This window comes from Saccostrea cucullata, unplaced genomic scaffold, assembly GCF_032062105.1.
Source record: "Saccostrea cucullata isolate Sc308-1 unplaced genomic scaffold, CSIRO_AGI_Scuc_v1 ctg7783, whole genome shotgun sequence".
Classification (NCBI taxonomy): Eukaryota; Metazoa; Mollusca; class Bivalvia; order Ostreida; family Ostreidae; genus Saccostrea; species Saccostrea cuccullata.
The window spans coordinates 7,037-18,751 of NW_026927331.1; the positions used below are offsets into that span (position 1 = coordinate 7,037).

An 11,715-nucleotide genomic window follows, 5' to 3' on the forward strand; every position below is an offset into this window, starting at 1 on the left:
GATTAACAAGCATCTTCAAAAATTATTTTGTTGAAATTCGTAAGAATTATAGCTATATCCCATGTAATTTTTATTTCACACAAAAATCTATTCACTTCCGCACATGCGCGGTCATTCCATCGACCGCCCTCGGCAACGTATGCGTGGACACAATCCTCGTTACCAGTTATGTCGTTTGGTTTCCCTGATTTCCAGTAGCTAAACTTCAATGGCAGTCCTGTTGAATTCCAAACAAAATTCCTTCTTCATTCATGTCTGATGCTCCAATCTAGACATATAGTCGTATAGGAAAAAGTCATTCAATATTCAATTTAATACTTTTAATTGTTTTGCTAGAATTTGGTAAAACACCTTTTTTCACCGTATTTTTTCCGAAAGAGAAGATTTGATGTCATACATCAACTTCATAGATCTGTTGTGTATGGAAACAAAAATTCTTTTTTTTTTTGGTAGCATATGTTGTATTAAATTTCATCAAATGCATGCAAGCATGATAGAAAGATTAAAAAAAAATAATTGTGGATTTGTTCAATTGATTATAAGCTGATATTTTTCGAAACTTGATGTAACTAAAGTTCCGTACATAGCTACATGTACGATATCAAAATACCATAGGCGTCGGAACCGGGGGGCTGGGGGGGGGGGGGCTTAGCCCCCCCCCCACTTTTTTTCCAAACATATACTTAGTATAGACATTGAACATATCTTCGTAGGTTTAGCCCTCCCACTTTCTACAGGTACATCCTAGTACGTAGTATAGATTAAAAATGGGGAAAGTGGTGGTGTTTGGAAAAAAAATTTTGGTACCGAAGTTCGACCCCCCCCCCCCCACTTTTTTTCCAAACATATACTTAGTATAGACATTGAACATATCTTCGTAGGTTTAGCCCTCCCACTTTCTACAGGTACATCCTAGTACGTAGTATAGATTAAAAATGGGGAAAGTGGTGGTGTTTGGAAAAAAAATTTTGGTACCGAAGTTCGACCCCCCCCCCCCCCCCCACTTTTTTTCCAAATATTTACTTAGTATAGACATTGAACATATCTTCGTAGGTTTAGCCCTCCCACTTTCTACAGGTACATCCTAGTACGTAGTATAGATTAAAAATGGGGAAAGTGGTGGTGTTTGGAAAAAAAAATTTGGTACCGAAGTTCGACCCCCCCCCCCCCCCCCCCCCACGAAATAGGATTTTTGTGGTTTGTAAATGGAAATTTTCTTTTTTTTTTTTTTTTTTTTTTGCTTGTCAGTTTTTTTGAGGTAAAAAAAAATTTTTTAACTTACCCCCCCCCCCCCCCCCCCACTTTCAATTTGCTTCCGGCGCCAATGAATACTAGGGGTTTTGGAAGGATGCGTAATGAATAAACTTGAAAATTGCACAGAATAATACCCAGGAAAAACATCAGAGGCAGTGCCAGCTGCAAGAGGTACAAAATAACTTTTGAAACAACCCTGTATTTTTATGCACCATATGTTTTTTTTTAAATCTCTGTGCTTGACTTACCATCCCCTACCTAAGGTTTAAAGATGGTTTGAACAATAAAATCATTTTCCTCTGGAGTTTCAATTTCCGCCAGCACACCGCCGTATAATGCACAACTTTTCTATGTTAAATAAAGATATCTTATTGCTAAAAAATATAAACATCGGGGTAGCAAATACAATATAGAAAAAATTGATTTTAAAATACCTGTGATTGTGTCCATGTTTGCTTTTCGGGTGACAGAAAGTAGCAAGATTGTTGGAAATACGTCATATTTTTACCACAAGCTGTAAGATACATAAACAAAACTGAAACTATTCAAAAAAGCTTGTTTTTCCATTACACAATTGATGTGCAGAATATATGCATTGTCACAATTTATTTTAAAATGATTTACACGTACGTATTCTATTACTTTTACCTTTTGACTCAAGAATTTCTAGTCTTTTTACAATGTCCACAGCAAAATTGTTAAGCGGTGTTTTGGGCTTTTCAATGGATTTAACAAATGAAAGCAACTTGTTAATATCCTGCTCGTCAAGATATCTACATCTGTCATATTGGTCTGTGATGTATAATAACTGGCTGACAGCTTTCTTTGGTTGGAGACACAGACAAAAAATAGACAACGATAGAGCGATGAGGTTTATATGCAAAAATCAAAGAAATATTCAACTATCTGACTGTATAAGTTGTTAAGTTTTACTTCTCACAGTTATTTCTTAATGCTACATGCAATTAAACATTTTTACTCTAGACTACCTTTGAGTATCGAGTTTGTACAATTGCAAGTTGGCATGAATAAGTAACGTGTCGCCCGAATAATTTGGCATGTTGATATGGATAAGTAAAATATGTCCACATGATTATACTGCATCTTGGATTTCACTCTTTTATGATAATAAAGATTTTAAAACCTTACCGCCCTATCCGAATTAATTTCCATTTGTTCAAAGATATATTCTGATTATCACGGTATACACAGATTCACATAAAGATGTTTTCAACATTTCAAAGAACAAGGTTCACTTTTGCCTTATTTTGCCCTGTGAATTTCCGAAAAACTGAAACTGCATAGTTTTAGTTAACAATGCAATGAAATATCAGTTAGATCTTTGGTGACTGCTCATCTATAAAAATTACGTAATTTTCTGGTTAGTCAATGTATTATGACGTCACGAAATGCGTCAATTTCCTCATATTCTGAAAAAGTCTACAAAAACGGTCAATTTTAAAAGCTATTTTTCGATATTTGATATAGAGCGCAACATCTGATCTAAAATGTGCAACAACTACTAAATGATAAAACTATTTCTGGGGATTAAAAGACATGTTGTATTTTTTAGATCACATAGTGCGCTGATATTATTTTTCTTCATTGAAAGTACTCAATAATACCTGTTTACCCGAAAATTCGAGAACATTGCAATTTTATTACGCCAGTTCTCCATGTCCTGGACTCTTAGGAGAAAATTTTTAATAGGAAATGAAAGCACAGAATCTATATTTTATTTTGATAGTTCAAATGGAAAATCAAGTGTTAATCCTAAAGTTAAAACTGTTTTTCCTAAATACGGGCTGCTGTTTAAAAGTTTGTGTCCGATCTAACGATGAAATCGAAATTAATTTAAAAAAAAACAAGCATCTAAAAATCATTTAAAAGCAATATTCCTATAATCGTATAGAAAAATTTGAATTTTCTAGGGGAAAGAGAATTATAAATTATTAAGCGTGCTTAATGTTGTTAATTTTGAATTTAATCATATCCTCAGGTAAATTCAAAATTTACATGATAAAAAGGTAAGACTAAAAAGACAAGAATGCTGAAAATACTGCATGAGAAATTCAAGTCGTCCCCTACCGTCGAGTTTGGTCTGGTCCAAGATAAAAAATAAAAATGAAATAATTTCACCAAAAGCCACTGCAGCGGATCGAAATGAAAACTTGATATATCACTCATCAAGATAAAGTCACATTCCAAAACTCAGCTAAGTATCTGCAAGCTTTCAGAAAACATATGCAAAAAACCAAGTGAGACAGATTGATAACCAGAGGGACAGACAGACGGACGAACGGACAGACAGTCCCTACTTTCACCGTTAATCTCACTGAACAGAGTTCTTTTACAAAAAGAATTAGGAAAATCTGAACTGCAAATCTTCTAATGTTGTCTACAGTATAGAATGTAATCTTTGTGGACTTATGTTGTTAAAACCAAGGGACCACTTAATAAAAGAATATCAGTTCATAGATTTCAAATAAATAATTGGGGCAAACAACCTTTCCCTATGAATGTAATGACAATAAATGTCGATAGTGTTAGGGTTCCTCCATTCCACGGTGTATACAGGAGATAAAAGTAGCAAAACAATTTTTCGAACTTAATTTATTTCATTAAAGCACTTGAACACAATATGCAGAAACGTTAAGGCACCATAGAATAAAAAATTTACAAATTTATTGCATTATCCTCCATTCAAACGAATTCAAAGCAAGACAACCGTTACTCAAAGAGTTCACACAATTTAAGAAAAAATCTTTTATGGAATGTTTTTGCATGTGGAGACTAGGTCGCTCTCTAGTTCCGCTAGATTCTGCTGCTGGAAAAGCTGTCTCACACTCCGTTCTATCTTCTTCCATACATGTAAGTAAGGGGTGAGATTAGGATGACAAGGGGGCTAACCAAAAGTGCCAGTGACTTGCTTACAATAATTACATAATGTCTCCTCACATGTATTCCCCACTCCTCCAGTTTGATATTGAGGGGAGGGTACTTCCGGTTCCGGTTCCATTGACCTTTCCGGATAAACTCTAGGATGAATATGTTGTGATGGTTGAAAATCTAGCGATTTCTAATGAATAAAAGGAATTCAGATATGCTTTGTAGGTTTTTTTGGGCGGTAACTATAAAGGATTTAAGTAAAATAAAGTCATACAGTGAAAGAAAACAGAATTCTCGTTAACTACGACCAGCTTGGGTCATTTTAACTTCGCTTTTACATTGTTGTGTGGACATACACCGCATTTTAATCAATTTTTTGTGTTTTTCGTTATCAATTAAAGATGGAGAATACATGGAAGTAAAAATATGAAGAATACACCCGAAAAACGTATGGAACTCGAACTTCATGCTTTTTAACAAAAACGGTCAAGGTCGAGTAATTACACATTCGATTACAATTTTTTGGCCTTAACAGGTTAGCAAATTAAAGGCAAAAATTGTAAGGAGTTAGTACACTGATGTTAAGGTTTTGAACTTTTAGAAAAAATAAAAGTGGGGACTTAGAAATTCTGACAAGTATATAACATAATCCTCAATTTCTTCTTCACCCCTTAATTAAAGTCCTGCTGGACATTCCAATACAGGTGACGTAAACATAGTCATTAAAAAGACTTTAGATCAATAAAGTTGAAAGGTCCTAGATATACGGTATCTCGATCCTTCTACTGGCGTCGGAATTTCAAAAATGTTACGAATTCTGTAGAAGTTTACGCCACGCGATGGGCCAGATATAGAATTGAAGACGTTGACATTTTGTCAGAATGGATTTAATGTATCAGATCTATGTTACATTCGTGTATTAAAAGATTGAAGGACAATGTGAAAAACATCTATTCTTCTGTATTTAATAATCCATACTTGTCCCTGCTGACAAAGCAACAAAGTACATTGTCTTCGGTTGTAAGGCTCATAATATAAATTGCATTTCACAGAACTTGGATTTAATTCTACAAATGGTAATTCAACTCATGGTTCCCTTTCTAAGGAAGAAAAGCTTCAAAATCATAAATCAGATTTGAATATTTTTAATATTCCAAGAACTGAAATGAATTTGAACTAAATTATCTATATTGGATTCCAAAACTTCTTACAAATCTTACAAACAAAGATACATAGCGGGTTCAAGAAAATGATAAACCAAGCCTTTTTCTTTACTACTTACTAAGATATTAAAAGTAGCGAATGAGAAACTCCAAGAGCACTGTGCAACGATATATGCAAGAAGTGGTGGTAATTAAATCTTGATACTTAAAATTTCCAAGGAACGTTTGGACACCTTTTTATCATAAGATTAAACAAAATTCAATTTCTTAAATACTTACGACAAAAAGAGAAACTGCCTCAAGAAGGGAAACTAACGTTGCCAACTGCAGAGAGTCGTGCATTGGGTTCAACAATTGCCTAGAACAGTTACAAAGTACTTGCACCTTGTCCAACAGTAGTCTTCACTATTAGTAATACATGTAATGACATTAAATGTTTATTAGACATTGGTTCTATGGTGAGCACTATCACAGAGTCATTTATGATAAATATTTGTCATGGAACTATTTCCATGATTCAAGAACAATTTATAACTCTCCGAGCAGCTATTGGACTGGATATCCCTTATGTAGGCTGTATCGAGACTGATATAGTGGTGCATGTATGGACGCACTTATAGACCGTGGAATAATGATAGTCAAGGATGTGAGTGGTAGGGAGGTACCTAGGCTTATAAAAATGTTGGTATGAACATTATCTCACAGTGTCGTGACCTGTTCCTGTCTGAAGTCCCATATATATTAACACAATCGAGGCTGGAACAAGAGTTGGGAAAGTGAAGGGCTTTGCTAGGGTTTCTGCAAACGAGGATGTGTGTATTCCATCGACCTCGGTATCCTTCATCAATGTTTTTGGACCTCATTGTAAACCTGGGTGTAAACAAACTGTGTGCATCGAGCCAATCGTAAATAACATTAATTTGGGTTATAGAATTAAACTCTGTGTTAGTGACAGACAAACTTTTCCGATCCAAGTCATGAATCCAAGGGATACTGACATCTGGTTAAAGAAGAATAGTCGTGTGGCTCTAGTGTCTGAAAGGGACATTGTCACAACACCTCGAGCTAGAGCGGAGTTCCTGTCTATAGTAGAAAGGGAGGAAACGGTAGTATTGCATGATGACATAACCAGAGATCCTCCACCATTCGACGCATCCTCACTCGTCCCAGAGAACTCGGAATGCACTTTAGATGAAAGACGAAAATTTTTTGATCTATTCGCAAGGAATTCTGATGTATTTGTGAAGAATGACCTGGACTTTGGATACACTGAGACTTTGAGGCACCGTATTAATTTGACAAATGAAGAGCCTATAAGCATGCATTACAGGAGAATACCTCCAAACCAATATCAAGAAGTTAAAAACCACATACATAAACTTCTAGATAAAGACATAATCCAGCCGAGCAAGAGTCCTTATGCTGCGCCCATAGTCATTGCACGCAGGAAAGACAATACCATTAGACTATGTGTCGACTACAGGAAGTTAAACCATCGCGCGAGCCGAGATGCATTTCCTCTCCCACGAATTGAGGAATCTCTTGATGCCCTTCAAGGATATACATTGTTTAGCACCATGGACCTGGCAGGTGGCTTCCCTCAGATAGCCATGTGCATGACGATGATCGACATAAAACTGCATTTTCAACTCCTTTTGGATTATTCGAACATCGACGTATGCAAATACAAAAGGTGACACCGGTTTCCTGATTTTATTAATTTATTGAAATCCTGACAGACAATAACCTTATGTTATCTCCAAACATCCGCAAAACTGGGAGCTACTGAACAACGGTGGCCATGCAACTAGCACAGTATAACTTTACCATCAAGTACTGACCTGGAAAAGAGAACACTGCGGCAGATGTCTTGTCAAGAATTTCCAGATACGACTCTGTTTCAGCCATTGTGCCAAATACATGCAGTGCACTTCCATGTGGCATTAGAGTTAAGGCCCTTGCATCAGCGATTGAGGGATGTGAAGACCATTCTAGGACATGACATCCAACAGCAGTATGTTCTAGTGTTTTTCGTTCCCAAGTTATGACCCAGAAGATATAATCAAAATGCAGAGCCAGGACCCTATAATTTCAAGTTTCTTGAAGTATTTCCATCTTGGACGAAAGAAAAAGAGGGAGATACACGAGTTGTTACTGACATGCTTCGTCAATGGGAGAAAATGGAGTTAATCCAAGGACCGCAGAGTAAACGACCCCCTACAAGGCCAGTTGCAACACCTTGTGTTACCAATGTGTTTACAATATCAAGTTATGACACAGCTCCACAAGCAGTCGGGACATCAGTGAGTAGACAGGACAGCCAGTTTCAACAGATCTAGATTTTACTGGACTGGAATGTATGCTAACATCAGCGAGTACTGCAAGTCTTGCAAAAGGTGCAATTCAGCAAAACTTCCACACTTGCGAATGCGATGACCCATAAACCACTTTCTAACCATGAAACCAATGAGATTGTAGCCATGGATTTCACACTTCTAGAAAAGTCGTCAGATAGCAGAGAAAATATCTTAGTTGTAACTGATGTTTTCTCCAAAGTTTCCATTGCAATTCTCACCAGAGACCAAACAGCAGTAACAATAGTCAAGGTCCTCATGAAAGAATGGCTCATGAAGTATGGTATGCCAAAGCGCCTACATTCTGATCAGGGCAAAAATATCGAGGGATCGCTGATAGCTGAGTTCTGCAAGATTTCCAAGGTGAAGAAGACCTGCACAACACCTTATCACCCCCAGGGTAATGGACAATGCGAACGGTTCAACCGAATGCTGCATGATCTTTTACGTTCATTGTATCCACGTGAAAAAAGTCATTGGCCAGACCACTTACCAGAACTGCTGTTTGTATACATGTCATAGTACTCTCTTCAACAGGTTTCACACCATTTAACCTGTTTCTGGGTAGAAATCCGCGGTTACCTGTGGACTCCATGCTTCATTTTGGGAAGGGAGGGGAAGAGGATGAAGTTAACCTTCATGAATATGTGGAACAGCATGCCCAGCGATTGAAGTCCGCAACGAAAAGCAGGGGAGAAACTTCGGTCAAAGGCAAAAGACCGTGAAGGTGACAGAAAGAAGATGGCAACACATGACCTTTCTATTGGTACTATTGTCCTCTTAAAAAATCGTATTCTTGGACGTAACAGATACAGGATGCCTGAGGATCAAAGGAAAACATAGTTGTAAAACGAGTGGACCCAGACCGTTATGTTTACCAAGTGGAACCAAGAGATGGAACAGAAGAAACACGTACTACATGTATTTACCTTGAATGCAGCTCTCAAACTAGATCTTGACGTAAAGTAGAACTTCACACTGAACTTTCAATCTATAGTATATGAACATCTTATCCTTGGGAAATAGATCTAAATGGCTACAAACATTTAATGCTCAAAAGGTTGATCCACTGACACACAACAGGTAAAATCTGAACAAAAAGTAGTTTACATAAATTACTTACCAAAACAAAAGTGATGCAGCCACAATATTGCGTTTGTACCCATCGGACACTGACAAAACTCCTCGTCTTGAAGCAGCTAATAATAACAATATCGTCCTCGGATTCAAGAAAAATCTGTTAACAAATTAAGGCAAAAGATGAATACGAAACTATTTCATTCGGATATGAAATGAAACACTTCATTTTCCCTCAAAATAAACAAGAAAAAGGTGACATTCTCTGACTTGTTTACCTGTACTTCGATCTAAATTTCCCTGGTGGACACATGTACCCAAGCTTTTATGACACACAATTTGTCCATCGTAAGTCGGAGAACCCTTCCGCTTTGTAAAACTACTTAACTTTCCCTCAAGCTTTGGAGTAACCAGAAATATGCTTAACTCAATACACAACTTCATTTGTGGGGTACCCGGAAGTGAAAATTATGGTAAAATCTTGCGAGTCACGCGACAAAATTTACAGACCTCATTAATAATTTCAATATACTAAAATGTATTCTTTTAAACAAATAATTAAAACCATCTTAAATTATTGACAACATCCATGTGTCCAAAAGGGTTAGATCGTTAAATATTTGGATAATATCAAAAGCTTTTTAGGCAGGTGTTAAAAAGAGTTTTAAATGAAAATAAAATATAGACTTAAAGTAAAACTATCATGGAGGAAAAATCATTTGTAATTATAAATCACAATTAATTCGATACACAGTGACATTAGCATTCAATTGCTAGATTTGTTTGCCTACTTCAAATGTACTGTGAAAAGGGGGAAAAAGACACAAACATTAGTTATAATTTATTCACTTGTGATAATTCGAAGGGAATGTAAAAAGAAATGACAAAATAAATGGAAACACCATTTTGTCTGACAAATATGGCAACAGTATTGATTTTCATTAACATATAAATATCAGAGTAAGAGAATGTGGAATATTTTTATTAGATTTTTGTGGTATACATTTCTGATATGATAACAATTAATTATGAATAAGATGTTGCTATTTTGCATAAGTAAGTAACCCTTGTATTTTTTCAAATGAACCATTCAATTTCATTGTTTTTATAGTCCGTGAACATAATTAATATTATTACACTGTACAGCTCAACGCACTTTTTAAACTCCAATGGTTTTTCGCACATATTAAAGTAGCATTTTTCATGCAATAAAACTTCCGAGTTTCAGTGAGAGACATAACCCTTATGTAATTAAATATTTTATGTTAAAGGTGCATATTCTCTAAAAATCATTATCGTAAGTTTTAAAAGTCAATTCTCTAAATGGGAATTTATTTATAAATTGCATGATGTTAAATGTACATGATTCTATTATAGGTATTTTCAAATTGATTAATCGAACTTTCTTTGATACTATTTGGTTGAAATATTAAAATTTACTTCTTACAGATGAGTATTTTTCTAGATACCTTTCATAATTTCCATACTTGACTTGGTTTTGTCGAAATGCAGCGCCGAAAAATGACAAAACTCATAAAAAAATCATGTGAAAGGATATGATTATAAAGTATTTGTTTATCATTCAACATTGTAAATTGTAAGTATTGAAAAGAAAATTCATTTACATGTATGGTCTGAAACTTTGAAATTTTGCGTTTGAAGATTTCTTTCATGATGCTAGATTTCAGGAAATTAACCTGAAAAAATGCCATCTTTTCAACATGGAAATCAGTCGAACAGATAAGAATTACTTCTACCATCTTGCGCCTTGGTGTCATGTTAATGTAAAAAAAAAAACAGATGTTATATGAACTGCACTCTTTCTGTATTAAGGCAAGGCAAACGTATAATCTAAAATAAACAGATACAAAGATAGTTGCTTTTGAAGAGAAACCATGAAAAAATAAGTTGGTAACTCTCATAATATATCATCCAAGAACATATAAAAACCCAACGGATTATTACGTGTGAATTATGTTTAAAGTAATGGAATATGATCAAAATTAAGTTATAAATCATTTTTAAAAAATATTTTGTTGTTTCGTTACACAATTTTGCATTATGACAATATGACCTTAATTTTTGCGAAAAACCATGTGAGTTTAAAAAGTGCGTTGAGATGTATATATTCAAAACAATATGAAAAAATAAAAATAAACAGAGTTTCTAGGTAAAGGTACAGTTCTTTATACTGGTCATTGATTTTACTATTTTTCCTAATAAAGAACTATATGCGGTATATTACATATATTTGCCCCCACAAAACTCAAATTTTGAAAACTTCCTAAAATGTGCTGAATTCAATAAATTGCTTGAGAAATATAAATTAACAGAAAATATTATAGTGTCAAAGCTGTGTATTCACAATTTTTGTTTTTATGACGTCACACTAGTCCTATTTTATATCCTTTTTCAGAAAGAGGACAAAATGGGCAACATTTCAACAATTTTAGCTTTAGAATTTATAGAGCACAAGTTTGTTCAGGAACAATATTGACATATTTCATTGATATTATCATTCTACACATTATATCAAAATATTGATCCTGAACACACATGCGCTTGGTGACTTTTACTCAAAATATCTACGAAATATGTACATTTTTCTGTAAAATTCATAAAGAACTGAAATTTACGTCAATTTTGTGACTCATTACGTACATATGGCGTCATTACTTATGAAAATAGTCAGTGCTTTGAAGTCAGCATATACTCCCCTGTTTAAGAACTTAAGTAAATATATCTCCATCAAAGTTTGATTTGGGGGGCAAATATTGGTTATTACCGAATAAAGTTCTTTTGAAAAAAAAATGATTTTTTCGACTGTGATTTAATTGCAACATTATGTTATGTTCATGAATTATGTACAAAAGTATAGATTTTGTAGATTTGTCATCATTGGTTAGAATAAAATGTGGTGCAATGAAAGATTTTTCTTTGTATGGAGTAAGAAGGGGAGACTACAACGAGATCATCTC

The 11,715-nt window shown here is 34.9% G+C and overlaps 1 protein-coding gene across 1 annotated transcript; it reads right to left on the minus strand.

Moving 5' to 3' along the window:
• Positions 1–1,466: 1,466 nt before the first annotated feature.
• Positions 1,467–2,498, minus strand: LOC134274108 (C-type lectin domain family 4 member C-like). The gene is made up of 4 exons (XM_062756364.1): positions 2,404–2,498; positions 1,903–2,077; positions 1,689–1,768; positions 1,467–1,602 (listed from the first exon to the last, which is right to left on the minus strand). Exons 1-4 carry the CDS (start codon positions 2,425–2,427, stop codon positions 1,513–1,515), a joined length of 369 nt encoding a protein of 122 aa, XP_062612348.1. The 5' UTR covers positions 2,428–2,498; the 3' UTR covers positions 1,467–1,512.
• Between the last annotated feature and the right edge of the window lie 9,217 nt (positions 2,499–11,715).

Bases quoted from the DNA above. Each gene is read 5' to 3' on its own strand.
- LOC134274108 (XM_062756364.1), bottom strand. From the start codon at position 2,427: ATGGAAATTAATTCGGATAGGGCG. The intron at 1,769-1,902 runs GTAAAAGTAATA...TGTATCTTACAG, and splicing joins AGAAATTCTTGAGTCAAAAG to CTTGTGGTAAAAATATGACG. The intron at 1,603-1,688 runs GTATTTTAAAAT...TATTTAACATAG, and splicing joins AAACATGGACACAATCACAG to AAAAGTTGTGCATTATACGG.